This window comes from Schistocerca cancellata, chromosome 1 (assembly GCF_023864275.1).
Source record: "Schistocerca cancellata isolate TAMUIC-IGC-003103 chromosome 1, iqSchCanc2.1, whole genome shotgun sequence".
NCBI classification, from domain to species: domain Eukaryota; kingdom Metazoa; phylum Arthropoda; class Insecta; order Orthoptera; family Acrididae; genus Schistocerca; species Schistocerca cancellata.
The window spans coordinates 652,041,223-652,064,885 of NC_064626.1; the positions used below are offsets into that span (position 1 = coordinate 652,041,223).

Here is a 23,663-nt window from a genome sequence, read left to right on the forward strand (position 1 = left end):
CAGGTGCCTGGTCTGTCAACTAGTACAGGACAGTCAACGTCAGTGTCTGTTACGTTTTCAATAACAGGGTGTTCACGCAATCGTACACTGTGATAAGACGTTTCTGGATAGGTCTTGAAGAGAGGAAGTGTATTACCGAACTAAAACAAACTAGGGTTCTACTTAAAAAAAGACCTACTGTTGTACAACTTTCGTAATGAACAAAGTTATAAGAAAGCGATCGTATTCGTTATTGTCCTCCTGATAGGTAAACAACTTTTGCTTGATACATTGTTTGTTTTGCTTCTGCACGAAAAGTTATTTGAAATGGTCAAGATAAATGGTAAACGCTGTCATTAGCACTAGAAGCATGCAGGTTATTCACAGGTATGTACGTCGCTAGCAGTTATAGTGCTGAGCGTGAGAACGTACATGTGAGGGAATTTCGAATGTCTGCACCAAAATGCACCTTTGATAGTTACTATCAGCGAGGGCGTGTTAAAGCTCGATGGTCCTGGGATCGATAGTGGACGTGTAAGTCGTAGTAAGGGTTTAGCGGATTTCTTACCGGTGGTGGTGAGCGTGAGCAGGAACTGCGGGTTGGTAGTGAACTTGCTGATGTCGTTGCGGCAGCCGCCTGCACTGCGCCCCGCCACCCATTCCCCGTGGCACACCTCCACCTGCACACAGGGAGCGCAAGGCTTTATGGCGTGTGGGAGCGGTTCTGGGCTACAGCGTATACACAGGGCTTCCAGCTGCTCATACCTGTGGTTTCTATGCGACCTGCAACGCCTTCAAAAACCACATCCGACATTTTCATATTCTCTCGCTCGGTTCGCACAAATTATTAGCCTTACGGAACCTTTTCGTGCCGCGCGGGATTAGCCGAGCGGTCTCAGGCGCTGCAGTCATGGAGTGTGCGGCTGGTCCCGGCGGAGCTTCGAATCCTCCCTCGGACATGGGTGTGTGTGTTTGTTCTTAGGATAATTTAGGTTAAGTAGTGTGTAAGCTTAGGGACTGATGACCTTAGCAGTTACGTCCCATAAGATTTCACACACATTTGAACATTTTTTTGCACCTTTTCGTAGGAAGTTTAATGTAGTGTAATGTAGTAAATTTTGTACTGGGATATGTTTTTGCTGGGGGCCTCGGTTTTCGAGCTATTAAAAAAAAAACGCGCTTGAAGGTTACTTTTGTAAGTTTGCTCGAAAACCACGGTCTCTGGCGAAAATGTATCGCAGTACAGAATTTAACTACATTAAATTTCCTACAAAAAGGACCTGTTCATTTCTTTTGAAGGACTAATAGTTTGCACGTACCAAGGGAATGAATATGAAAATCTTGCACAGGTATTTGAAGACAGTGCATGTTGCATAAAACATAGGTAGGGGCAAAGAATCACCTTGAATAAAGGTAACACATATGACGAAGGCAAATGGGAAATATGTGGTAAGGTCTTATGGGACCAAACGGCTGAGGTCATCAGTCAATAAGCTTACACACTACTCAATCTAACTTAAGCTAACTTACGCTAAGGACAACACACACACCCATGCCCGAGGGAGGACTCAAACCTCCGACGGGGGAAGCCGAGCGGACGGTAACAAGACCCCTGAGACCGCTCGGCTAACCCAGACGAAGACAGATCGGTACATACTACTGTAGAGAGCCAAGATTCTAAGCAATGTTTCAAAGAAAAAGGAAGTTATCTCGAGGTGGTATAATGGCTGGACAAGGAATAGTACTACAACAATTTTCAAAAAATTGGCCAAGTGCGATTAAGACTCAGCTCTGAGGTTTCTGTACAAACTTAATTACATATACATACGCTTAATCCATTAAAGGAATCATGAATCTCGGCGATTCTGATTCTCTGCCAAGCACTTAAATGTGAATTGCAGAGTAATCATGTAGATGTAGATGTAGTAGATTTTTGCCTGTTATTGACATTGATGCTGGCACGACGTTGGTGCTGGGAATTCCAAGAATTTCCGAGAACTTTCGGACAATAAATTATGAAAATTATTTTTTTCATGTGAAATAATTAAAAATTAACACGTCGTGAATTTTTTTCTTTACCTGAATTGTGGAAACCTGTTTTTTGCCAAACTGCATGATTCTACAAGAACCTACCAACGCCTCTGCCATTTCCTGAGTGTTTCGAGTACTTCTAGAGCGATTGCCATACGCGCCTTTGTTCAGGATACACACACACGCGGGAAGTCATCATCATTGTTTGGAGAATTACAGCTAGATACAGAGGCACGATCAGTTTTGAAAATTATTTCTTGTTATAATTCTGTCATCTGAGATAATTTTCACTTTGATGTGATAAACTAGTTACACGCGCAACTGAATTCGAAAATACCGTTTGTGTAAAATACGCACGGTAAGGCGTTTGTGTACCTTTATGGACCCATGCAAAAGATGAAATCAATTGAAGTGAAAGTAAATATTTCCGTCGAATTGTAGCACCAGAATATTTATTTGTAGTGAAAGAATATTTCACTGAATAATTTTTTTCATTGTTTAAGTATATATACTTTAATTTATTATACACCTTTCCAATGATTCATCCGGGCTCAACACTGTGTTGAATGATTAAATTTCACTTTCATTGAGATGTGAACATTCTATTAAACTGGTAATACTCTGAAGCCTTTATTTTACTAGCGATGGACCCCCGACGGTTTATGCTCCATGAATTGGAAAAGGACGTTTCAATTCTCAAGTACCACCTGACAGTTTCAAAATTACCCATAATAAATAAAATGTTCTGCTAGAATTCTAATCCGGAATAGTAATGTATCATCAAAATGTTAAATAAAAATCTTTTACCCAACCAGATGTTGTGTTATATGTCTCAAATGACTGGTTACTCTCCTCGGGTATGCAGCCGGATACTGTAGTCATATTGACACAATATTTCAACAAAGCATGTGGCCTACTTTTTCAGGTGTGGAACAGTTCCGGCGAGATCGTGCATCAGCATACTCACTTCGAGATCGCGGGTAGTTGATCCGCTGAAAGGTTGTGTCAAGATGGCTACATTACCCAGCTGTATACCCGAGAAAGCATCATCAGTCATTACGCGGGGAAAGTCTACGTAAACTGGTCCCAAATGGTTGTTGTCGCAAATATACGAAAACCCTATTATATCTGACAAGTATAGCATGTCTTAAATTTGACCTTATGTACTCCATTAGTGGTTACAAAGTATGATTTTCGACTTTTTCTTTCAATTGAAATTTATCCAGGTATTAAGGGGTTAAGAGTCTTAATAGTAACGAATGGAGAAATCCACTGACATAACCAACAGTTTTGAAATGTAGTACTACAGAAGAATCCTAGAGATTAGATCGGTAGATTGCGTAACTAATGAACTGGTACTGAAAAGACAGCTTTGTAATTTACACAATACAGAATACAGAATAGAAGTGAGTACTCACCATTATCAGTATTTCACTCAGCTCTGCGACTGTGAGCACAGGCTTGAAGTATATGGCTATGTGTGAGCGTGGGATGCTGTTTCTTCCAGTCGTTTCAGCCTATATTCGGGAAGTCAGTCCTTTTTATTTTTCATTTCTTGCCTTACTCGACTTCCTGTGGTTTGTCGTGTGAACTTAAGAACCGTATCAGATTTGTTGTTGGTACTAGGTACTGTCAACTTGAACTGTACGCCTTTACCTGAGTGGAATATCACCCGTCAGGTCGCAAGCTCACCCAAGAGAGCAGGCGTTCAGGCAAGCTACAGAAATGTACCCCGTGTTAAATGCAGCTCGTAATTGGCAGGGAAGCTCTGTAAACACTTGTTGTTAGTAAGTTTGCTTCTAAAAGTCCTGTGTCGTATACTGATATTCATGGCGTGCTCTACATATTATGTAAGTAACGACAAATGTAATGTTATGGCTTAAACCATTTTAACCCTTATCCGTGAAGATGACTGAAATCGGTCGATATTTGGGTTTAAAATAAAAGCAGCTCATGGTCAAACATGCGTTTCATACATCACCAATTTAGTATTGGAGGGGAGTGTGAGAGGTCAAAATCATAGAGGGAGAACAAGGGACGAATACAGAAAACAGATTCAGAATGATACGGGTCGCATTAGGTAGAGATTACATGGTGAGCTGCGTCAAACCAGTCTTCAGACTGAATACCAGAACAACAACATCTCACAGTGACCAATGGCAGAAAAAAGGAGAAAAAGCTGTCGGAAACGGCGAAGCTGATTGCCTGTTCGCGTTCTGCTGTCGTGAGAGCCTATGGGAAGCGGCGGAAGCACAGTGAAACCACGAGAAGGTGACTGGAGGTCGGAAGATTTCCCGCTCTATAAATCAGGACAGGAAGCGATCTGTAGCATATCTAGTGACACGGTATAACGCTGACGCAGGCATAAGTGTTTCAGAACATACCGTTCCGGTAACATTGCTGAACGCGGGGACCTGCAGGAGACGACCCCTATATGTCCCCCTGTTGATCTAACTGCAGTGTCAATTACGGTTGCAGCCAGCAAGGGAGCATCGAGATTGGACCGTGGATCAATGGAAATGTATAGCCTGGTCGAATGAATCAAGTTTCATGTTACACCAGGAGGATGGTAGTGTTCAGGTACGTAGTGATCCAGGGGAACAGTTGCTCGAGACATGCACCGCGTCATGGACGAAAGCCAGTGGGGGGTGAGGGGAGAGGCGGTATATTGCTATGAGGGAGATTCACATGAGCCTCCAAAGAATCTGTGGTTGTAATCGAAGGCACCATGACAGCTGGGGTCTACGTAAATGTTATTGCAGAGCACCTGCATCCCTTAATGCTTCTGTTCCCCGATGGCGATGGAATCTTCGAGCAGGATAAACGTCCGTGTCACAAGCTCCGAAACGTACTACACAGGAGTATGAGAGTGAATTCTCGTTGATGTCCTGGCCACCAAATTCGCCTGATTTGAACCCGATGGAACTCATCACCTCCGCGCGCAGAAACTACTGACCCATAATTTACTGGAATTGGGTGACGCGAGCATAATCATCTAGTACCTCTTACCTCCGCAAACCTACCAAGGACTTGTCGAACCTACGCCACGCAGAATCGCTGCTACCTTGCTATCCGGAGATGGACGAACACGCTATTAAGCAAGCAGTCATAAATGTTTCGGCTGATTAGTGTAGGAGGGTGTGATACTGACGTAGCGGCGGCTCCTGTCGGCAGCGCTGTTGCCGTTGCTGGTGGCGGCGTCGGCGCCGTCGGCGTCGTAGTCGAGATCGGGCACGAGTGTGGCGACGGTGATCTCGGAGAAGTGTCGCTGGAAGTCAGAGAACTCCATCCAGAACTCGCCGTCCGGCGCCGGCTGCAGCGCGCCCATCTCACGCCGCGTCTCCTCGTCCAGCAGCTGCCAGCGCCCGTCCCTGCCCACACACTAATCTGTTTCTGGGGCGTCGCGCCACATCTAGTCTACTGTGTTCCCAGGAGACACCGATTACAAAACTGAACAACAATATTCAGAAGAACAGAAAAGTGAAACGAGCTTATGAAGTAAGCACCAGACAAAATCTAGCGGCCCCAATACTCACAAACAAACGCACACACTCGCAAATACATACACGTACACGCATGGTAACATGCTTAGACTTTCGCCACATGTGCGAGGGCCATACTGACATTTTTTCTTATAGACATTTCTATTCAAGGCTAGCTGTCCCCGGCAGCCGCTGCTGTGACTTAGTCTCATTAAATGGAAAACGAACAAAACAGAAAACACACGTTTCTAATATATTTAGGAATTGGATATACATCCTAATTTCCTTCTCTCCCTGTCTGTCCATCTCCTCCTCCTTTTCCCTCTCTCTGTCAATGAACAAAGTAAGAGCATTGGACTATCAGACCAATTGTGTGTTTGGATTGAGGAGATCCTAGATAACATAATGCAGCATGTCATTCTGAATGGAGAGAAGTCTTCCGAAGTAAGAGTGATTTCAGGTGTGCCGCAGGGGAGTGTCATAGGACCGCTACTATTCACAATATACATAAATGACCTTGTGGATGACATTGGAAATTCACTGAGGCTTTTTGCGGATGATGCTGAGATACATGGAGAGGTTGTAACAATGGAAAATTGTACTGAAATTCAGGAGTATCTGCAGCGAATTGACGCATGGTGCAGGGAATGGCAATTGAATCTCAATGTAGACAAATGTAATGTGCTGCGAATACATAGAAAGATAGACCCCTTATCATTTAGCTACAAAATAGCAGGTCAGCAACTGGAAGCAGTTAATTCCATAAATTATCTGGGAGTACGCATTAGGAGTGATTTATAATGGAATGATCATATAAGGTTGATCGTCGGTAAAGCAGATGCCAGACTGAGATTCATTGGAAGAATCCTAAGGAAATGCAATCCGAAAACAAAGGAAGTAGGTTACATTACACTTGTTCGCCCACTGCTTGAATACTGCTCAGCAGTGTGGGATCCGTACCAGATAGGGTTTATAGAAGAGATAGAGAAGATCCAACGGAGAGCAGCGCGCTTCGTTACAGGATCATTTAGTAATCGCGAAAGCGTTACGGAGATGATAGATAAACTCCAGTGGAAGACTCTGCAGGTGGAAGACTCTGCAGGAGAGACGCTCAGTAGCTCGGTACGGACTTTTGTTGAAGTTTCGAGAACATACCTTCACTGAGGAGTCAAGCAGTATATTGCTCCCTCCTACGTATATCTCGCGAAGAGACCATGAGGATAAAATCAGAGAGATTAGAGCCCACACAGAGGCATACCGACAATCCTTCTTTCCACGAACAGTACGAGACTGGAATAGAAGGGAGAACCGATAGAGGTACTCAAGGTACCCTCCGCCACACATCGTCAGGTGGCTTGCGGAGTATGGATATGGATGAGGATGTGGATGTAGATGTAGACCGCCTACTCCCCCCTTTCTCTTCGCACCTTCTCCTGCCTCCTGTCTCTCCATTTCCTCCAGCCCCCTCTCTCCCTTCTCTTTACCCATTACTTCCTCCCCCTTTCTATGTCCATCTCATCCTCCCCCTCTCTCTCCAACCTCTCCTGCCCACTTTCTCTGTCCATTTCCTCTCCTCCACACCGCCCCTGACAGTGAACTTTGTTCATTATTTCATATCTAATGTACACTCCTGGAAATTGAAATAAGAACACCGTGAATTCATTGTCCCAGGAAGGGGAAACTATATTGACACATTCCTGGGGTCAGATACATCACATGATCACACTGACAGAACCACAGGCACATAGACACAGGCAACAGAGCATGCACAATGTCGGCACTAGTACAGTGTATATCCACCTTTCGCAGCAATGCAGGCTGCTATTCTCCCATGGAGACGATCGTAGAGATGCTGGATGTAGTCCTGTGGAACGGCTTGCCATGCCATTTCCACCTGGCGCCTCAGTTGGACCAGCGTTCGTGCTGGACGTGCAGACCGCGTGAGACGACGCTTCATCCAGTCCCAAACATGCTCAATGGGGGACAGATCCGGAGATCTTGCTGGCCACGGTAGTTGACTTACACCTTCTAGAGCACGTTGGGTGGCACGGGATACATGCGGACGTGCATTGTCCTGTTGGAACAGCAAGTTCCCTTGCCGGTCTAGGAATGGTAGAACGATGGGTTCGATGACGGTTTGGATGTACCGTGCACTATTCAGTGTCCCCTCGACGATCACCAGTGGTGTACGGCCAGTGTAGGAGATCGCTCCCCACACCATGATGCCGGGTGTTGGCCCTGTGTGCCTCGGTCGTATGCAGTCCTGATTGTGGCGCTCACCTGCACGGCGCCAAACACGCATACGACCATCATTGGCACCATGGCAGAAGCGACTCTCATCGCTGAAGACGACACGTCTCCATTCGTCCCTCCATTCACGCCTGTCGCGACACCACTGGAGGCGGGCTGCACGATGTTGGGGCGTGAGCGGAAGACGGCCTAACGGTGTGCGGGACCGTAGCCCAGCTTCATGGAGACGGTTGCAAATGGTCCTCGCCGATACCCCAGGAGCAACAGTGTCCCTAATTGGCTGGGAAGTGGCGGTGCGGTCCCCTACGGCACTGCGTAGGATCCTACGGTCTTGGCGTGCATCCGTGCGTCGCTGCGGTCCGGTCCCAGGTCGACGGGCACTTGCACCTTCCGCCGACCACTGGCGACAACATCGATGTACTGTGGAGACCTCACGCCCCACGTGTTGAGCAATTCGGCGGTACGTCCACCCGGCCTCCCGCATGCCCACTATACGCCCTCGCTCAAAGTCCGTCAACTGCACATACGGTTCACGTCCACGCTGTCGCGGCATGCTACCAGTGTTCAAGACTGCGATGGAGCTCCGTATGCCACGGCAAACTGGCTGACACTGACGGCGGCGGTGCACAAATGCTGCGCAGCTAGCGCCATTCGACGGCCAACACCGCGGTTCCTGGTGTGTCCGTTGTGCCGTGCGTGTGATCAGTGCTTGTACAGCCCTCGCGCAGTGTCCGGAGCAAGTATGGTGGGTCTGACACACCGGTGTCAATGTGTTCTTTTTTCCATTTCCACTAGTGTATATTCAGATTCCTTAGTAGTATTCTAATAATAAGCCAATAAGCCATAAATACAGCTTTCCTGTTTGCTAACAACGTTTCGCTGTTATATACAGGGCGTTTTCGTTAGATCGTGCAAAAATTTAACAGGACTCAGAGGGTGTTCCACTGAACAATTTGAGGTAGGGAGCCAGCTTAAAGAGATAACAAGAATAAAATGACATTAGTGAGTATTTCTTTAGTTACAGTTAACTGCAAATACCATCACTGACACAATGAACTTACAATCTGAACAGTATCCTAGAACATGTGCTGAAACTCATGGCCATCAACCTCAATGCAAGCATGACATCGGCTAACAAGATTCTGACGCACCCTGACAAATATCCCTGGTGTGATCCTCGTATTTTCCAGGTCCCTCGGTTCTTATTTCCAAAGAACCAGTCTCCCGCATTCGTCCATAGAGAGAAATAAACACTCGCTGTTACAGATGATGCCTGTTGGGAAATCTTTCCCTGTACAGCCTTCCAGCAGCGAGAGCATTCCAACGTACTTCCACACACACAAGGTGTACGTCAGTGAGTTCTGCAGCTGTGCCGGTACTAATCCATCGTATTGTACTGTACGACTCTGAACAGCACCAAGTAATGAATGGGTCTGTCGTTGATTCATAGCAAGTTCTGTCATGGGACAATGTAAATACGATACAACAGAGCCACCTTATGGACAATTAGAGTAAACAAAACCTGCATCATGACTTCCTAGTAGCCTGCGGCTGTGGCCGAGCGGTTCTATTCGCTTCAGTTCAGAACCTCGCTGTTGCTACGGTCGCAGGTTCGAATCTTACCTCGGGCATGGATGTGTGTGACTTCCTTAGATTACTTAGGTTTAAGTAGTTCTAATCCTAGGGGACTGATGACCTCAGATGTTAAGTCCCATAGTACTCAGAGCCAGTTGAACATTTGAACTTCCTACTAAGCAGGCTCGTCCTCCTTGTTTCGTTGCAGGAAATAAATGCCTGGAGTTTGTTCTTTTGGACATGTCCGAAACAACAGGACGACGCAAAATCCTCATCTGTGACACATATTATGTAATTGAAGGTGTAGGGAAGGGAGAAAGGACGGAAAGAAAAGGGTAGGAACGATTGACGTCAGCTACATTGGGACTTGATGCGTAGTTAGCGGCGACGAGTGAAAGTGTGTGACCGAAAGGGCTTCGAACCTGGGAACTCTGCTTACTAGGCAGTTGCGTTAATCACTGCGCCATCCAGCCACAGTGTTTATCGCAACACCGCGGACTGTCTCGGCACACCTCTTGGCTGATCCCCACTCCCGCCTAGCGGCACTCCGTCCATGTACTCCATGCTCGCTACTTTTAGATACCCATAAGAGGTACTTCATAATGTTAGAATACAGCATATGTTCCAAACCCCTACTGCAAATCGACGTTAGTGATATGGGCCTGTAAGTCCCTTTTTGGGTATTGGTGTGACTTGAGCAGTTTTCCAGTCTTTAGATATGGATCTTTCCGTGAGCGAGTGGTTGTACATAATTTCTAAATATGGAGCTATTGTATCAGCATACTCTGAGAGGAACCTGACTGATATACAATCTGGACCGAAAGCCTTGCTTTTATTAAGTGATTTAAGCTACTTTGCGACACCAAGGATATCTATTTCTTGTTTCTCATCTTGGCAGTTGTTCTTGATTGGAATTCAGAAATATTTCCTTCGTCTTCTTTGGTGACGGAGTTTCGGAAAATCGTGTTTAATAACTCTGCTTTAGTTGCACTGTCATCAGTGACTTCACCGTTGTTATCGCGCAGTGAAGGTATTGATTGCGTCTTGCCACTGGTGTGCTTTGTGTATGACCAGAATCTCTTTGGACTTTATGCCAGATTTCGAGACAGAGATTCGTTGTAGAAATTATTGAAAGCATCTCGCATTGAAGTATGAACTATATCTCAAACTTCTGCAAAACTTTGCCAATCTTGGGGATTTTGCGCTCTTTTAAATTTGGCATGCTTTTTTCGCTGCTTCTGCAACAGCGATCTGATCCGTTTAGTGTACCATGGGAGATCAGTACCATCACTTATTAATTTATGTGGTGTCTATCTCTCAATTGCTGTTGATAATCTCTCTTCGAAATCATTCCACAACATTCCTATGCTTGCATGAAGGAGTGCAGACTGTTTCTTAAAAAGGCGTTTAAGAGCATTTTCATCAGCTTTTTTAAATAGATATACTTTGCGTTTCTTTTTGGTGGTTTTAGGAGTTACGGTATTCAGCCTAGCAACTACTGCCTTGCGATCGCTAATCCCAGTATTCGTCACGATACTTACTATCTGTCCAGGATTATTTGCTGCTAAGAGGTCAAGTATGCTTTCGCGACCATTTACGCTTCGAGTGGGCGCATGAACTAATTGTTCAAAATAATTTTCTGAGAAAGCGTCTAGTACAATTTCGGATGACGTTTTATGCCTGCTGCCGGCTTTAAACGTATATTTTTTCCAGCATATCGAGGGTAGATTAAAGTCACCACCGACTATAATTGAATGAGTGGGGTATCTACTTGAAATGAGACTCAAGTTTTCTTTGAACTGTTAAGCAACTATATCCTCTGAGTCGGGAGGGTCGGTAAAACGACCCAATTAATAGTTTAGTCCTATTGCCAAGTATAACCGCTACCCATACTATTTCGCAGGAATTATCTACTCCAGTTTCACAACAAGGCAAACTACTTCTGAAACAATAAATACTCTACCACCAATTGTTTTTAATCTGTCCTTTCTGAACACTATTAGATCGTTAGAAAAATTTCTGCTGAGCTTATTTCCGGCTTTAGCCAGCTTTCTGTACCTATAACTATTTGAGCTTGAGTGCTTTCTATTAGGGCTTGGAGCTCTGGTTCTTCCCCAACACAGCTACGACAATTTACGACTACAATATAGATCGTTTCTACAACTAATTTACTGAGTTTTACCTGCCCCCTTTTAGACGGACGCCCTTTCTGTGGTTCCCTGAGGCCCTCTAACCTAAAAAACCGCCCAGTCTCTTCCACACAGCCACCGCTACCCGCGTAGCCGCTTCCTGTGCGTAGTGGACTGCTGAGCTATTAAGCGGAACCTGGAAACCCACCACCCGATGGCGCAAGTCAAGGATACTGCAGCCTACACAGTCACAGAACCGCCTGAACCTCTGATTCAGACCCTCCATTCGGTTCTGCACCAAAGGACCACAGTCGGTTCTATCAACGATTCTGCAGATGGTGAGCTCCGCCTTAATCTCGCAAGCAAGATTGGCAGTCTTTATCATTTCCGCTAGCCGCCCAAAACCAGAGCGACATACGTCATTGGTACCGACATGAGCCACCACCTGCAGTTGGCTGCACGCTGTACTCTTCATGGCATCCGGAAGCAGCCTTTTCACATTCGGAATGACTGCCCCGGGATGCATACGGAGTGCACAGTGGCTTCCTTCCCCTCCTTGGCAGCCATGTTCCTAAGGGGCCGCACTATGCGCCTAACGTTGGAGCTCCCAACTACCAGCAAACCCACCCTCTATGAACGCGCAGACCTTGCGGGCCGAGAAGCTTCCCCTGGGACAGGTTTGAACGACTGCATCCAGCTCAGAGACATCATCAGCCGCAGACAACGCATGAAACCTGTTTTTCAAACGAACCACGGAGGCCCTACAATTGGCCCCTCAAAATGTTTTTCGCTGCCTGCCAGTCTTTGGAATGATCTACCACTCTGTCATGGGTGAGGGGTCAACCTCAGTGCAGGCAGTACCCAGAGTGGCCACAGCAGTGGACCCAACGGGCGACACGTGGGATGTGGTCGACGTCTCTCGCATCCCCGCGTCCGATCCCCCACAGTGATGCCCCTTGGCAGCAGCCTCTAGCTGTGAGACGGAAGCCAACGCATCCTGGAGCTGTGAGCGAAGGGTCGCCAACTCAGCTCGCATCTGTGCACAGCAATCACAGTTCCTATCCATCACTGCAGTGGCTCCCGTTTGAAGCTCATGTAAATATAGAACAAACGAAGGGTGTATTCGACTTCTTAGCAGCAGGAACACGAGGTGCTCTGTCACTGATGGTCAATCCGACACTCGTTGTGTCATAATTTCAAAGCAAGTGGCAAAGAACTTTCGGAAATTTATGATTTTGTACAAACGAGGCTTTACTATTTTATTTATTTTTATTACTATAGATAACAAAACAAAAAACATTTGTTGTACCGATCCATAAACTTTTCTATGCCTTCTGTAGACTCAGTTGCTGCCAACTTGTTCAGCCTACCACTAACATCCTCTTTCAGTTCGTTGTCGTTTTCATTGTTTTTACCGCCCAAAAAAACTTTCTGTTTGGGAAAAGACGGCAAACACTTGGGGGACGAGTCCGAGCTATAGGCGGATGTCCGAAAAATTCCTATTGCGAAGCAGATCAGGCGTCAACCCAGCAGAAGGCGGGTGAGTGTTATCGTGAAGAAGCTCAGTGTCGCTGATCAACAATTCGAGCCGTTTGTTTGCTACGGCGCGACGTTGTCGGTGAAGGGTCTGAAAATAGTGCGCCCTTTCTATCTCAAAACACAGTGGCCATATCCTATTTGGTGGTCAAAATTTCTTCGGGTGTTTTTGGTTTTGGTTCAAATGGCTCTGAGCACTATGGGACTTAACATCTATGGTCATCAGTCCCCTAGAACTTAGAACTACTTAAACCTAACTAACCTAAGGACATCACACAACCCCCAGTCATCACGAGGTTTTTTTGTTTTGTTGGGGATTGTAAATGATGCCATTCCATTGAGTGGCGGTTTCTTTCTAGACCATTATGTGACACCCAGGGCTCGGCACCAATAAATATGTGATCCAAATATTCCGCCATCCTTGTCGCATCAAATGAGAAACGTCAATGCAGCTCCCGTTCCTTGTCTTTTGTATTCGTCTGTCAAAAGTTGAGCAATTCTCCTAATATACACGTTTCTACACGGAAAATCATCACTAATAGTTTTATAAAGTACTGATCGTGAATTTTCAGTAAGGGGCAAGTTCATACCGCCAGCAGTGAAACGTCTATCTTGTTGAATGTTTTCCCTCAGTCCTTGATTTCAGTTTCTCAGTCACAACAAAGAAAGCCTGTTAATTCTTTATCGTGAATATTTGGTCGTCCGCATTTAAACAGGATGCCTTTTCTGACGGAAGCCTCAGTCATCATATTTCCATAAACTTCAATAGGTAGGTCGCTTTTTGCATTGAGAAGCCATATTACGCTACGAACCTCATACTTAGAAGGACCGTTAATTTTGCCAAACCTTTTAAAATCGCACAGATAAAGAGTAAACGACAAATCCTGTTTCGGCTTAGCGTCGCACTAGCGCCAACGATTGGAAAGGTGATAGGGCGGCGGGGAAGGAGGTTAAAATGGCTAATGTAAGTGGAACGGAAAGAGGTAATATTTCGTTAATCTCATGCATTAATAAAACTCATACTGTACCCGTAACATGAACTTATAAAGCCCACGCGACCCCGCTGATATATAGTGTGGCTGTGACAAGACGAGGAAAATTAAAATGGGGGCAACTTCGTGGACGTTCATTAATCGGATGGCTTCATCGTAAGTAATAGCTATTGATCACTAGTAATACTTATGTAACAGTTTCATCAGAACCTTACTGTTCCGAAGGCTTGTGCGCTTGTTCTGAGTTGCTGACACAGTTTCACAGAACTTATCGATGAAATGTCAACGGAAGTAGACTCACGTTGGCGCTAACGTTTCGGATCGATACCACGGCATCATGCCACTACGTGAGTTATCGTTATCTCGTTATCATCCGCTGCACCACGCCGTATTGAATATTATTCCTTGCCTCACAAGCGGTCCTTTTCTTTACAAAATCATTTCAATCTACAACTCACCAACGCATTATCATTATCAACTGACACAATTTTTTTTATATTGACAATTCCGTGAGTACCAAGGAATAGTCATGGCCATATTGCCAAGTAAATGTGAATACAGCTTATTACTCTGAAATTTTTTACGTACATTGTTAACGTGAACAACAGAAGCCCCGAGGAGCAGAGTTATGAACACTTGGGTAGAGGGAGGGGGTAACTCATTGTAGATACAAGCGAATGCTTCCTATATTCACATCTTCAGTAGTTTCTGAAATTCGCTGGTAACATGAGAAAGAGAATAGCGAATTGAAGAGACTACATCGGCGGAACAAAAAAAGAAAAAAATGGTTAAAATGGCTCTGAGCACTATGGGACTTAACATTTGTGGTCATCAGTCCCCTAGAACTTAGGACTACTTAAATCTAACCTACCTAAGGACATCACACACATCCATGCCCGAGGCAGGATTCGAACCTGCGACCGTAGCGGTCACGCGGTTCCAAACTGAAGCGCCTAGAACCGCACGGCCACATCGGCCTGCTCGGCGGAACATTTAGGAACTCAGAGCCGTCTGGCATGTTGTTTTGCAAGGGAAGTAGCACCAAACGGCGAAATTGTATTGAAATTTTACGCCATATAGATGTGGAGGCACTAGCTATTAGTCAATATTGTTTACATCTTACGGCTTTCTTCAGACCGATACTACATTCATACTTTAATAAGTATGGCGGGACAAAATCAAAATCCTAGTTTGGTTTGCGAAGAGTATTTTTTTTTTTTTCGCAATGATGCGAGAGATTGTAGGGCGCGAGTGAGTAGCGATGGTGGTGGTGGTCGGAGGTGGCTGTTGTCCTACCATAATCCTCGCGGGCAATGCTCTTACAGACAAAACGGCGCAAAGTCTTCTGGAAATAATCTTATAGACAGTGACTAAGCAAGCCATTTCTCCGAAATATATTTTCTTCCAGGCTTGCTAGAATAGACTGGTGTGGAGTAGGCCTTCCGTGAAGTTTTGAAAATGTGAGAGAGATACTGCTAGATATGTACTCTGAGGGCGGGTGGCGGATCGTATCTGGATATCTCAATCCCAGACCGGAATGCACTTTTAATTTGCCAGTATGTTTCAAAAGAGAGAACGCTCCTCTGAAGAATGAAAGATTCTTTCTGAAAACAGAGCGTATTGTGTCGAGTTCCGTATTAATTTTAAATGTACCGTTATTACGTGCGTCCTCTTTATTTCCGAAATCTCGTATGTACAGTGATGCTCAAAAGTATCCGAACGACCTGAATTGCATTTCGCCGGATTCGAATGCAACCCACATAGCGCAGCTGTCTAGCAGGTCCTCTAATCACCCCTCGGTACAGTCGTTTGACTATTGAAAATGGTTCCAACAAGTCACCACTAGGAAACACTGCTCTGTATCGCAGTAACTCAAGATGTAAAGTAATACCAAGGTACTACAAACATCAGGGAACATCTTATCACAGAGAAGACGGTTCTGCAGGCTTGTAAGCTCACATTTATTACAATAAATGACATACATGAAATGTTACCACTCTCATTATTACGTCAGATAGGTAATTCACGTAGTAAGCTCGTCGTATTCATGATTTCCTCTTCAAAATAACATACCGTATTTATTATTTAACACAAAATGACATTAAAAATTTAACTTATTCACGAGCAGCTAGTTGAGAATATGTATGAACTTCAAATGACACGACGAACCGTCTCGTTCTGCATATGGATTCAAACCCAGGTAATGCAGACTAAGCAAAGACTTCGTGACTGACGGAAACTGTCATTCCTCACTAGGCATACAGAGAGTGCTATACCTCGATTTTAGACAGTATCAGTTAGCAAATATCAACTTTAAATTACATAACGTAAACATTGTTAACGGACGCGAATTCCTACCCAGCATCTATTGTCCTTGTTAACGAACTACGAGAGATGTTAAATATTGCTTCTTCACAAGTAACTTACTTGAAATGCCGTGAGGTAAAGCTTTTTGTTGGACAGGGATTCGAACCCATAGCCTAATTAGATTGTCATCGAAGCACAATCAACTGTGACATATCGGATTTTCTCGGCAGTAGCTACATGTTTTGACTGAAATGACGAGACGAAACATTAATTTGTCCTTTCCCAGGACTCCAACTTGGCACCTATCGCTGTTATATTCTAGAGAAAACGAACGTTAAAAACGGGTTTGTTACACCACCGTCGACATGTGAGCATGTTTGAACTAGAAATAATATAACGAAGAGTTCAGTGCTGACTGGGAATCGAGCCTCACACATATCGTTGTTGACTGCACACAAAGAGACTTCAGCTACCGAATTTTTCTCCACCAGCAGCTCAGAATAACATCCTTGAACTTACAATGATTTCGCAAATAGTTCCGTGTCTCAATGGCACTTAAAAACGTCGGATACCGTTAGTGTTGACAACGAATGAAAATACATTACAAATCAAAATTATTACCCACCAGCAGATAGGTGTTCTCATGCTAGAGCTTGATAATTGCAAAGAAATTGTTGCAAAGAAACTGAATCATGGTATGTAAAGAAATCTTTCATTAAAATGACACGTTCTATATCATTAGGAAATGTCGTATTCATGATCTATGGAACAAGTATTAATCTAATCTAATCTAATCCAATCATATCATATTGCCGAATAGTCATGAAGAGGGACGAATTACAGACAACTTCGCGAATATCAGTAACCAAATCTAAACTTGAAAACAAAAGACGACAGTTTTTGTAATAAAGACCCTTTCGGCCTTGTTAACTAACCACGAAAGATGTGTGATATACCTCCATTCAGAAGGAACAAAGTGTTCATGCATTTAAAGATGAAGCGTTGATGTGAATATCTGTGACGGAGATACGAACCCAGCACGCAATAGGATTGTTAACTAAGTAAAATCAAATGTTACGTATCGGTTTTTCTTACCAGCTGCTAGATGTTTGATTCTAAAATAAGGATACAAATTTTTGTGCCTGAGCGACAATCGAACCGCACAGCTACCGTCCTTCTTTATCATCCACGAACATAGCTTAAGTAACACTTGCTTACTCACCAACAGTGAGATGTGTGCGTGTTTGACCAAAAATAACGACACCTATTGCGATTGTAGGTAACACATGAACAGACATTAAAAATGCAAGTTAATTTTCACTAGCAGACTGGTATGCACGTGATATGGCTTGAAATGAAATTATGAATATTTTTGTACCGGATCAGGTTTCGGACCCACATACTTACCTTTGGAGGAGGCCTAGAGAAGATTGCAGTCTTGGGAGAAGGAACGAAATAATTGAACTATACTGTTTCGAGAGATTCAGATCCTCGAAAGATGAGATACGAATTCGAATCACAGTCCAGCACCAAATTTTTCAACGTCTCTAGTTCAATTAAGTACAAGAAAAATAAGAGCCCTGTTCCTTTAAATGGCTATCGTTTCATCAAATAAAATAAAATGTTCTAATGTAAGTAATTTTACTGGAGACAGTTTTTCTGTTTACCATGACTTCCGCCTATGTCATTTCTCAACGTAGACCGGCTCTGCCCAATTCGTAATGAAGGAACGTGATGTTTAATGCGGATTCTGGATTATAACGTCTCCTGAGGTTACCAGAGGTAAAGTAAATCTGTTTGTGCCTCTTAAAAGTAAATGCCTGAACCCACGCATTGCACCTGTGATAGTTCGTTCCACCAGACCATTGTGGCCACATTTCCCCAGCCCCATGAGTGTGCTGTAACGGATGATGTGCTTAGCTTACAAAATTAGTCACGGTGGAAAAAATTCGAGTCTATTAAATGGTTAAGTAGAAGCAATCTTCTGACGTGGAGATTGTGCTATTCTCATGTCAGCACGATGTAAAGACTCTTCTAGGCATCATGGCCTCGATGTAAAGTCATTTTGAAGTATTCACTAATTCAGCAAATTTCATAGTTCGAGAAAATCCACTGTTAAATGTGAAGTTACCGGATAATTCGATTATTACCGTCATTGTTACTACCATTTTCTTCATACCGTTGCTGGAACACAAGTGTTTGAAGATCATTTAATGGCTTTTGGTCATTATAGAAATAGTTACCCAAGAAGAGGTTCTTTCCCTGTCTACGAAGTCCTTTTCATGTTAATATCAAACATCAGCAATTGCTCGCAGATTACATTAAAACTAAAGTAATTGATGAAGACGTTACTTGACAAAAAAACGCGCTGCATTTCTTAATTTACTTGCGCCTAGAAATGGCTGTCGAATACTGCCAAACCAAAAGCCAAGGGATCTTACTGCCTTCCGTTATACGTCGCTGTTAGTTCTTCCACAAGATTTGGTCGACGTGACCTATTTCAAGTTGTGTATGGCAGAGAATGTTTTAGAAAATCAATTGTTTTCCTTTGCAATAAACAGAAAGATTTTTATTGTAAGCTATCCAAGTTCAAAATTTTCTCATTATTAGCTCAGAGTTAATATTCACGTCTATAATGTAGCAAAGTATTTCACAGTTGCAAAATCCGCATCCGTGTCATTGACCTTATACTTAGTAGCTGACCATAAATTCTAGCTCAGAGTGACACCACTGTAAGTAACCTAATGAAGCGAAGACTGTTTACCAGTGCTCTCTTTCAGCGGAAAATATGCAAGTCACTCATTGGGCTCCAATAGTACACTGTAACAGTAATTTCTGTGTGTATGCAATGCATGCAGATTGTGGAATTTATTGGTGCTCTCTCTTCCACTTCTGTATACAATATGCCTGACCTAAACGGGCCCTTTATCATTACAGGCCCTGGGCGGTGCAACATCATTCTGACAACAGTAATGTGCTTATACTGACAGCTTCGCGGTTCGTTTTAACTGATTTTTGAATCATTTAAATAAAACAACATGACCTTCCACTGGGAGACATTTCGTCCCCCTTTTCCTTGTGTGAAATTTGTCAGTAAGCCTTTTGCCTTCCAACCAGCGAAATGCGGCAGAGAAAATCCGGTAAACGATTCACAAACCACGATTTAGTGTCGTTAAGACGATTTCTTTAAACATTGTCGTAGCTGAAGGAATTTAGTTTCTTCTTAAATCGTCTTATGCAGCTACGTTCACAGGTATCTCAAATAGGAAATGCTCTTTATCCAGGTACGAAAGTTGTTAAACAAACTTCCCACTGTTTGAGTCAGGTCGATCTTTTCGTCTTATAGCACTGCATAAGTATTTTGTCTAAGAGGTAACACAAGTAGTGTTCCTGTAGCTGTAGGAATCATTGGTTGAAAACGATTTTAACACCAATGGGTACAGTACTGCCAAATATTCAAAATGATTATCAACCTAAGTCTGAGTTCATCCACAAACTGAGGCGTATTTATAGTACTGTAGCTAGACTGTGTATCCTTGTCTTATTTGAGTGGGCATTGGAAGACATTTACACACACGTATACAATACTATGAATACTTCGAACGCTGTAGCTATCGTTGCTCTCAAATCTAATTTTAGTAGATGGGAGGATACAAAGAAACAATCAGACTCATGGGTGTGGACAGCAACTAAAGGGCAGATGCGGGCACTGTGCAGATCTGCGCTTTTTCTTCTTCTGATCTATACAAATAATGTATACAAGTCAGCGTATGCATTGTTTTCATAATGTTTCTCTCTTGTTTAGTCTTGTAATGATGAAGTGGATCCACACCCATGAGTCTGATTGTTTCTTTGCATCCTTCCATCTACTATCGTTGTGCGTTACTACTCGGTGTTCAAAAAGCAATAAATTATGCCTGCTCCCACGAGGTATTAGAACGAGGTCGCAAGAAGGCTAACGAATTATAATCAAAATACACTGAGACGTCAATTTGTCCGTCCTCTTGGTGTTAATCCGGTGGAAATAGTGGGTATTATTGCCTGCATCACCGGCATCCCATTGCCGTCTTCTCTTTCGTTTGTGTATTGCCCAAGGTGCAAGAAGTATTTGTGTTTTGCTTGCTTCTGTGACGAGTTTCAGCTCACTGAATGCGAGCAAGCTCACGAATAGGCTGTCAATAATTGGAATTACGCAATAATAGACTTAAAATGTGTATTTTTGCATTATGTATCCCTATGAAAATAACTGTAAATAGATTATATGCCTACTTGCTTATTACTCGCGCTTCTCAATGCTTTACTCAGAAAATAAAAAGAAAAATAAAGAGAGGGAGACAGACCGAGAGAGAAAACAGAAATGTATTTCAAATATCAGCTCGGTGACGCCTTGTTCGTCTCGTGATGTAAAGCAAGGATAGTTGATAGGTAGTATGTCGTTGTACTAGCGATATGTATGGCTACAGGGGTCTTTCTTTTCTCTCTGCAAACAACCAGAACTGAATTAAGTAACAAAGATGTAAGAAGACCTATGCAGTGCGACAATTAAACACTCAGTCTTTCTTCGTTATTTTGTTAATCCTTAACTGTAATGCAGTAAACATCTTTGATTACTGATTTTTTATTACTACCATTGTCATTGTTATTCAACACCTTACAACAGATTTCCTATCACTCACTGTTGCCGATACACGTTACGAATGGATCAGGATGAATGGAATGTGGGATGTTTCGTCACGGAGAATATACACATTTCTCTCGGCGTCTTATGTTCAGGGTAATATGAAAATCTCACTAAGAGCAGTCGACAACGGGATGCCGGTGATACAGGCAATAATATCCCACTATTTCTGTCGACTTAACACCATGACGACAGACAAATTGGCGTCTCGGTGTATTTTGATTATAATTCGTTAGCCTTCTTGCGACCTCGTTCTAATACCTCGTGGGAGCGGGCATAATATTTTGCTTTTTGAACACCGAGCAGTAACACACAAAGATAGTAGATGGAAGGATACAAAGAAATAGCAGTAACACACAAAGATAGTAGATGGAAGGATACAAAGAAACAATCAGACTCATGGGTGTGGATCCTCTTCATCGATAGATGACTAAACAAGAGGGAAACATTACGAAAGCAATGAATACGCTGATTAGTATACATTATTTGTATAGATCGGAAGATGAAAAAGCGCAGATCTGCACTTTACTTTCTGTCTTAATGGGCATGATTTTTAGTTTCTTCTCTTCTGAATTTTCAAATGAATTGATTATTACATGGCATAGAATAATTAGTTAACTGTGTTTCTTACAGCTTCCATTCGCACCAACATTTTTCTACATTCTCGTTCAATTCATGAAATTCTGCCTGTATGATCACAAGACTGCACATAGATGCAATCGATTTCGAGGTGCATAGTATTTGTTATCTTACTTTTTGTGACAGGTGAGCCAAAGTTTATTTCCAAAAACTTTTTATTGTACTGAAATAATCTTTTGTCACAAAGTAACAAGGTAAGTGTTTTATTGGCATATATTTTGTGGGAATCTGTAATCGTTATGGAAGATTATACATCTGAATGTTTGACACAACTGGTAGGAGAAAACGCTGCATATTAACCAAACCACACGCCTCCTCTCTGTATCCTGCTATGACATGAGCATGGAATTCTCCTCACATACCGCCACAGAGCTGTTCCTAGCACAGCTGAGAATTGGCAACATCGTCACAAGCATTTGGCAACACTGTGACAGGGCAATCACTTCCACGTATGGTACTGAACTGACTCGCTAAATTCGCTTGCTAATCCATTTCCATTTGAATGACTCATCCTATATAATCCTCATGAAAACTAAGACACTAAGACTGAAAATTCAATTTTTTGGCTAAAGAAATGCTGTTCTTCACATAAGTGACAACTTTTATTATTTTTAATGATGCATAATGAGGCAGAGCGACAAATACCATGATGAGAGTGGAGTGCTCGCAGCAGTGTGTCCGTAGCCCCGTGGTACAGCCCGTGTCTCGTGTCGCAATGGCTCAATGAATCGTCAGTTCTAACTGTGGTAGGAGCCAGCGTGTGCGAGCTTTTTTTTCTGATTTAGTTTATGGAGCCACGAATTTCCAGAAAAAATTCTGTAACGAAATCGGAAGAAAAACCTTTACACTTCAAGTCCTCTTGGTAGCTCGACCCAGAAAGTTGTGTTAATGGTCATAGATCTTGGCTTTCTGACTGTCAAGCTGCTTCACAATACAAGCGTCTCTGAAGAAATTCGAATCGACCGTCAACGATACGAATTTCAATCTTGTTCTTCACACAAGGCTCACATGCCAGGGTGATAAGTATGAAGGGAATGAACCTCTTGATTACTGTAGGGCCTCTATGCTAAATTTCTACAATAGCAGTTAGGAACTCTCTGCAGACATTTACTAACAGTGGCTCTAGTGACTTACTTTTTCTCTGGGTAGCTTCAAGTATGGGCAATTTTGTCGCCTTAAATCCAATTGAAGATTTTAAATATCACTTCTGAACAGCATTCACTTCTCCATTAATTAATGTATAGACCTCAAAACAAGCAATATGCCTAAGTAGCTACGTAGCAGGTTCTGAAAGGTATTGACACTATGTTTTGCATCCATTTACCAGAGGGAATCAAAGAAAGGAACCAAACACATTACACTACATGTACTCTCTGTGCCTTGACTAACACATATGACAATGAAATTAAATCTGTGCCACATTGATGTATTGCATACTCGTGTAATAAAAGACACACCAAATAAAAACGGTTTTGTGCCTCCGTTGCAACAGAGTGTGAAACACAAATTGTAGACAGATTTTATGGGTCACCACTCAACAACATTAAAGCTTTTACACCGTCGAGAGAGAGGGGTGGAACAGACGCTGTCAGCAGAAGGCGAGACAGCGCAGTGCCTCATCCCCTGTCAGTAGGCAGCAAACGGGTCGCAGAGAACTCAGACGCATGCGGTGTTCAGAGGCGTATGGTCGGCCAAGAAATCTCTCGCTAAAATAGTGTTGAACCAAACTGTTATTACCAATGTGACAGAAAGCGAAATATTTTGTAGATTCGCTTGAAATACACTCATAGCTGCAGCACCGAGAGGAAAGGGTGATAAGACTTATATCGACGTGTACTCTAGGTTGCCAGATGTCGTAATAGCTAGTCCTGCATTTTACCTAAAGACTACAGTCGCAGTGGAAAATGATGCACTCAGACTGCACTCAAGACTTCCTCCAGGAAGTGACACAGTCTACAATGTAGCCTGATCGAGCATATTGCTGGACATAGAATTCTGATGACAGCACGATTGTATTTACCACCTTACGGACAATTTTTTCGTTTAAGACTGTATTTACAACACG

The 23,663-nt window shown here is 43.3% G+C and overlaps 1 protein-coding gene across 1 annotated transcript in view; it reads right to left on the bottom strand.

Moving 5' to 3' along the window:
- LOC126092044 (calpain-9-like) overlaps positions 1–23,663 on the bottom strand; it is a 153,778-nt gene that overhangs the window by 3,724 nt on the left and 126,391 nt on the right. The window contains exons 8-9 of the mRNA XM_049907489.1: positions 5,210–5,381; positions 548–659 (exon numbers count right to left, since the gene is read on the bottom strand). Of these exons, the coding sequence (XP_049763446.1) occupies positions 548–659; positions 5,210–5,381 (284 nt within the window). The remainder of the gene's footprint in view (positions 1–547; positions 660–5,209; positions 5,382–23,663) is intronic.